Source organism: Corvus moneduloides, chromosome 17, assembly GCF_009650955.1.
Source record: "Corvus moneduloides isolate bCorMon1 chromosome 17, bCorMon1.pri, whole genome shotgun sequence".
NCBI lineage: Eukaryota > Metazoa > Chordata > Aves > Passeriformes > Corvidae > Corvus > Corvus moneduloides.
In genome coordinates this window covers 11272902-11279436 of record NC_045492.1, presented here as the reverse complement: position 1 = coordinate 11279436, position 6535 = coordinate 11272902, and the positions used below count along the sequence as shown (strand labels likewise).

Sequence of the window (6535 nt, the reverse complement as noted above, 5' to 3'; positions counted from 1 at the left end):
GCTTAATTCAGAAACCCTTTCACGGCCCGAGTAGGTGCAAAGACGCTCGGTTACAGACCTGCTGTGGGCAAATGGCTTTGACTGACATCTGTGGTTTTTATGATGCAGAGGGAACTGGATAATGTGCTTAAGTGGAATCCAGCAGCGCACTGGATAATGTGCCTAAATGGAATGCGACAGTGCCAAAGAGGGGCTTTACCTGTGCTGGTGTATCTATTGCCATACCATAAATACAGATGATAAAATTTATAATGAATCTTACATACTCCAATAGAGTCTCTGTTCATACCTAGAATAAGCAGCAATAGTGGAGCATCTAGGAGAGAAATCACCTTTCACAGCAGGTAAACCTGCAGCAATTGTAAATAAAATAACACTGCTGAATCCCTGAAATGAGAAATACAAAAACTCAATACTATAAAAGGAAAAAAAAAAAAAAAAAAAAAAAAAAAAAGCTGTGCTGTACAGAAAGTATTTAAAATACCACGAGATGTCACTGTAATGCAAGAAAATGACAAGCGGTGTGAGAAGTGAAGTATCTGCACTGAGGAGCTGGGAGTGAGCAGTGCTAAAGCAGATTTGTAAAACAGCTTTACTGAGAAACCTACTAAGGACAAAACTGCATGAGGAACTTGGAGAATCAGAAGTTTGCTATGAAAACTGAACCCTGAATTGTACTTTCATCCTATGAAGCAGAAATAATCAAAGCCAGTTTGAAGTTGATGTTTTCCCTTACCAGTCACATGAGCAAACACACAGGCTGAGCCTGTCCAGCCTTACTCATTCTATAGCAAAAGAGAAGTGAGACAGTCCAGAAGTGGATCACACACCTTCCTTGATGCAATCTACACTGAGATTGCTTCAGCTCACTTCTCATTCTCTAATACTAGTCTATTTTGTTTGGTTTAGCAGAAGGGAAGTCAGAGAGAAGTTTAATTGAGTTATGTGTTAAACAGACCAGAACCAACAGTGAAATTATTTGGCCACAGTCATTTCAGGCACACATGAAAACGCTAGAGAAAATGGAACCAAAACTCTTTAGGGTAGAGTAGCACTATTTACAGGGACCCTTATTCACTACAGCAGTATAAATATTTATCTGTGTGAAACTGAGAAGGGTTAGAAGTGTTGATACCAACAGTTTGAATATCAAATGTCAGCTGAAATACTTGCAGATCTGAGATCACAGGGAGAAAGAAGTTGGGAAAGAAGTCAGTACTAATGTTACACTCCTGCTGCCAAATGAATAATCACTCAGACTTGCAGTTCTAAGTTTTTACCAGCTGTAAAGTACAACTGAGCATGGATGATACACTACATTAAGTGCTGTAGTTTCTGACTGTAGAAACATACTACTGTCATTACAAGTTGCAATTTTTTTCTTTGTAAAATAAATACAAATAAGCTATGAATTTGAAACTAAATGTAAAAATACCACCTATATTAAAAAAAACATTAACAACCTGTAAGATAAACCTGATAGTTGGATGTTTGCAGAAAAAACCAATCCTTTTCTTAAATAATCTTACATTTTTGAACAACTTAATATTGACAGGCCCATGTATTTAAACTGATTTGCAATAATCATCTTTTCCCCAAGCAACTCTGACAATGCAGTGCTGAAGTTACTAGCACTGATTAAAAAGTAATTGGTAATATATATCTTTATTAATTCTGTCTGCTAGTTAAATGGCCCCATTTTGCTTTAGGAGAAACCTGGCAACTGATAATTCCAATCTTGAAGTGTATCAAGTAAATGCCTGACCCCAGAGGAGCAGCATTTCACATGGAGGATAAATCAGGCACTGCATATGGACACTCTTAACACAGCACAGGTAGATACTCGTGAAACCTGTCAGGAAGAGAATGTGGTTTGAGAAGAAAGGCTGCAGCAAGGAGAACTGAAAGGAAAAAATAGAACAAATAATAACACAATTGTGAGGCCCAGAAATGAATGTGTGAAGTACAGTCTAGCACAGATTTAGAAAGTGCAATTTGAGGAAAACCCCTCTCTCTTCTCTTCCATGAAGCTGTATTAGAATCAAGTCGCGGCAAGCCTTTTTCCAAAACTGGATCTCAATCCTGCAGGTGATACATGCACAGAACTCTGAGGTGAAAGGACAGCAGATCCCATGTAGAAAGTGGCAGCCTAATCATCTTTGCAGATCCATACACCAGTCACTGTATCTTTATCAAGTGCTGTTCATTGTTTACCAACTCAAACCCACCTTGCTTTCCTAAGTATGCTGCTCTCTAAGTGACAACTCAAGTTTTTTCATGAGCTTTCTTAACAGAAGTACCATTGACAAAAACAACAGAAAATTGTGAAAAGCTTTTATTTTAATCTTCTGTATTACAATAGCCATAGTTTTATTATTGCTTTTAAAAATTAGTTAAGCACTTTGCAATTTTACAACTGCTAGACTTTTTGTCCAGCATATGTGCTTTATAGATATACTGTGTAATGTACTTTATTCTGGACAAGACATTTAATCAGAAAACACAACCCCTTTTAATTTACATGGATTTAATGTTTCTTTAAAAAACATGCTTGAAAGAACCTTTAAACTGTGGACTACTAGACATTCATTTACTGTATGACAATAATAAACACGTTTTTAAAAGTGCATTGTATGGTGATAACCCTTGTGAAGAATTCACTTTTACAAAATCCTCATTATAAGGGAAGTGCTCAATTTGAACAGTGCAAGCAGTCAAGTTGTCCTGAGAAGATACAAATGTGGTGTAAGTTTACCTTCACGACAGGTGCATATTAGCACTAAACAGCTTAATCCCATTTTCGTCAACCAGAAGTGCCAAGAAAACCTAAGTGCAAATATCAGCTCTGCTGTGACAGGTGCCAGTACTGGTGTGAACGTTTAGCAGCTTAACCTGGAGATGGCTCTCAGTTCCACTGCTCCACTGAGCCAGCAGAGCCAGAGAACTGCACTGGCAGGAATGGAACTGTCAGTCCTCCTCCAGCAGTGCAGAGCAGCAGAGAGAGCTAAAGGAAACTTGGGATAATGCACATTCAGATAGGATTGAGCTTTCTGAGTACTCTGCAAAAGGTGCTCAGCAGCTCACAGAATCCTCATTCCTGACTCTGGTTTCTCTAAAGCCAAAGACCAATGGAATGAGGCAGCTTCCTCACTTGAAAGCCCAGCTTTGCTAAATGGGTATCACAACAAAGAAGCAGCATTCAGTTGCCAGACAAATTAATTTTCTTGGTGTTTCTGCACTTCCAGAATTACTCAGTGGACTTTTCAGACTAATATATAATTGGCCACGGGTTGCTTACAACTGTGATTTTACAAACAACTTGTGATTTTGATAAATAAACACCAATCCAAAGTAAGATGTCCAAATAAGTGGCCTAATTTTCATAGCATAGTCCTAAAACACAGCTCTTCTAATATTTCCAGCCAGCTCTGAAAGTTTATGCTACACATATAAAGCTAAACTTTCCATGCAGTAATGAATATGTATGGAAACAATTATGGACGAGCTTTTATTTAAGAGAGTTAAGCCTGTTGCATATCTTAAACCACACTAAAACCACAGAATGAAAATAATAGAGCAAGAAGCATGGGAAGATGGTCTAACACTGTTCCTGTTCTAACAGACGGGATTCTGTTTATGGGTCTATGTAAGTAGCAGTTTACCAAATTAAGTGCTTTGAAGTTCCAGCTTGTGTTGCAAAGGCTGCAGTCTTAAGAGTTCAACTGTTTTATAATGGCAAGTAGTTAAATAAAGAAGCCAAAGTTAATTCTGCAGTAGCACTGGAACACTGGGGAACTGCCAGGATTCAGGGTTCTGGAATGCTATTCCAAGCCTCTGTACCCTGCTCCCCGTACTATTTTTTTCCTTATATATATTTATATCATATCCATTTCTTGATTTATAATTTTACCAGCAACGGTGATAAAATCATGAGCATTCATACAGTGCTTTGAGATCTTCAACTGCAACACGAGTCCAAAATTGCTCACGTTTCCCTTAGTAAAAACAGGTGCACCAAGAGAAGACAATTCCTGTACCACCACCTTGAGAAAAACCTACTTGGGCTTCACTTGAAAAGAGAATTTCCCCAGGCGATCTGCCTTACACACACTTTGGTAACAATCACTCCTGCTGCAAGGAGGAGATAAGAAAAGGCACCTTTTATTTTTTTCCCCAAGGGAAACAGAGGGGCTGATGGTACATTTTCGTGTATGTTTTGCTCATAGTAGCATTTAATTTCCGACTCAAATATTAATGGCAATATTTAACGTGGTTACAGCCTTAATAACATATATATATATACACAAGTCCTCCCTACAGTGTCTGCCATCCAAATTATGCATAAATGGAATAGTGCCCTGACTTGGTGAAGTAATATAAACAAAATTAGAAACAAAACCTGTAAAGCCACACTGTCCACTTAGAAAACAAACAGTAGAAAAAGGTAAGAGAGATCAGTTAGAAACATTCTATGCAACCAAGAGTACCACTAGCAACAAGAGATGTGTTATTTTGCTCTCTGGTAGCCTCAGAGCATTCCCTGGAACCATTCTGCAATGACTCATACACTCAAAAAAACCACATGGCCTTCCTATGATTGTATCTCACTACAGATTTTTAACTTTCCCAGAGGTTTTGAACAGGTCACTGGCTGCTTCTCAGCCCTAGGACACTTGGCCGGGTTTGGCAGGTTTCAAAAAGAAGACTGTTGCCATAGGAGCAGAGAGCCACGCCAAGGGACAGAGTGCCACCGAGACCACTGACACGCTGCTCGGCACCACTCCCTTTGTTCAGATGAAGTGGATCCAGCTCTCCTCACATTCCCTTGGCAGCTTCAGGGGGTGAGTCCGGCAGGTGAGGGTGTAGTTCTTGCCTCTGTTGTTATCCCAGTACTCCTGGCCGTTGACTTGGTACCTTGCTGCAAACTGGACGAGAGTGCTCAGCTGAAGAAGGAAAGGAGGCACAGGAAGAAAGAAAGTGAACACATCAACCTGATCCTGCCCGTTTTTCTCTGGGAGGCTCTGGTGCCAATGAGCACACACCTCATGGAGGCTTTCCCACTCGTTGAAGGTGTAGCGCACAGACACCTGCTTCTCAAAAGCAACATTGAGAACCTGGATGGTGCCACTGAGCCCCAGATCTGAGCTGGTCACCCGTTCCAGACACACCTGCTGCTCCTGGAGTCGGGATGAGAAATCCGGACAGTCTGCAGGCTGCTGGAAGTCAGGGACCAAGCATTGCATAGTAAATTCCAAGTTCAAGCTGCTGTACCAGAGGTCTGAGTTTATGGAGAGCCTGGAAAGGACATGCAAGGGGATGGTTGGATCCTCCCCAGTCTGGAAGACTTTCACTTCAGTGAGCTCCAAGCCTAAAGCATCAGCAAACCTGACCCGGTTCATGCGGCTCTGGCAGCCGGGCTCCTGACACTGCACTGCTGCTCTCTTCTTCCTCTCGGGTGATGTAGGCAGGGATCTCGCTCGGCGGCGGATGATGGGCCGCAGGGCTGGGTCACAGCTGGAGGGGGTGCTGCTCGGAGGATGGTTTGGCTGGGAGCTCTCCTTGGCTGGGGGACTGCTCCAAAAAGTCTTGCTGCTACTTGTATGGACTGCTGGGGACTGCTGCTGCCCTCGTCCCACTGCTCCTTCAGCCCTTAACATGTTCTCATAGAGATCTGAGAGGTAGCTGGGATTCCTCCAAGGACCACGCACTTCCATTCTTAACTGGTGACAAAAATTCAGCGTTAATACTGCAGGTAATAATGAGCACTGCCGCTCTGAAGCACTGAATTTGGGAATGGCACCACAGTAAGGTCTGAAGTTATTGCACTGGATGCAGAAGGATCACCTGGAACAAAGTCACATTCGAACGAAGGGCAGAAGCCCGGCAGCTCTCACGGCAGCTGTCAGAGAGCCAGCAGTAAGGCGTAGTGTTGGAAGCTGAAGGCAGATTCAGTGGCCGATGAACTCGAGATCGCTGTGCTGGGTGGTGGCCCCGAGGCTCAAGCCGGAAAGAGATTCAAGGCTATCACCGCTGATACTGGAGGAGCTCACACACAGGCTGGAGAGCGACTGGAGGCTGTCGTGCTGGATGAAGGACTCCAGGCTGTCGGAGAGGTCGCTGGAGGCGAGGTGCGCACCGAAGCACCGTGTGCCGGAGCCCCGGGCGAGAGGGGCCTGCAGGCTGTCCTCGCTGGCTGCGGCCGAGCCTGCGCTCCGGCGGCAGCAGCAGCAGCACGAGCAGGGGGGACACTCGAGGCTGTCACACTGGATGCTGGGCGAGTCGAGGCCGGGGAAGGCCTGGAGGCTGTCGGGCGGGAGGGAGCCGGGGCTGCTGCAGAGGCTGGAGGGCGGGCGAGGGCTGTCGGGCGCGGCCGCGGCGCCAGGCTCGGTGTCGCGGCTGGCGGGGGACGGATCCGCGTTCGGGGCCGCCACAGCGCCCATGGGCGGCACGGCCCCCACTGCAGCCCGACCCGCCGGCCGCGGGGGCAGCCCCGACCCCCGGGCCGACACCGCGGCCGCTCCGCTCCGCACGCGCG

General features: G+C 44.7%; 1 protein-coding gene across 1 annotated transcript; it reads right to left on the bottom strand.

Annotated features, from left to right (window-relative positions):
• Positions 1–2319: 2319 nt before the first annotated feature.
• PPP1R3D (protein phosphatase 1 regulatory subunit 3D) lies at positions 2320–6372 on the bottom strand. Its single transcript, XM_032126698.1, has one exon. The coding sequence runs from the start codon at positions 5712–5714 to the stop codon at positions 4791–4793; it is 924 nt and encodes a 307-aa protein (XP_031982589.1). The 5' UTR covers positions 5715–6372; the 3' UTR covers positions 2320–4790.
• Between the last annotated feature and the right edge of the window lie 163 nt (positions 6373–6535).

What these genes read in the sequence shown, in the direction of transcription:
- PPP1R3D (XM_032126698.1), bottom strand. Translation starts at nt 5,714, where the DNA reads ATGGAAGTGCGTGGTCCTTGGAGGAATCCCAGCTACCTCTCAGATCTC.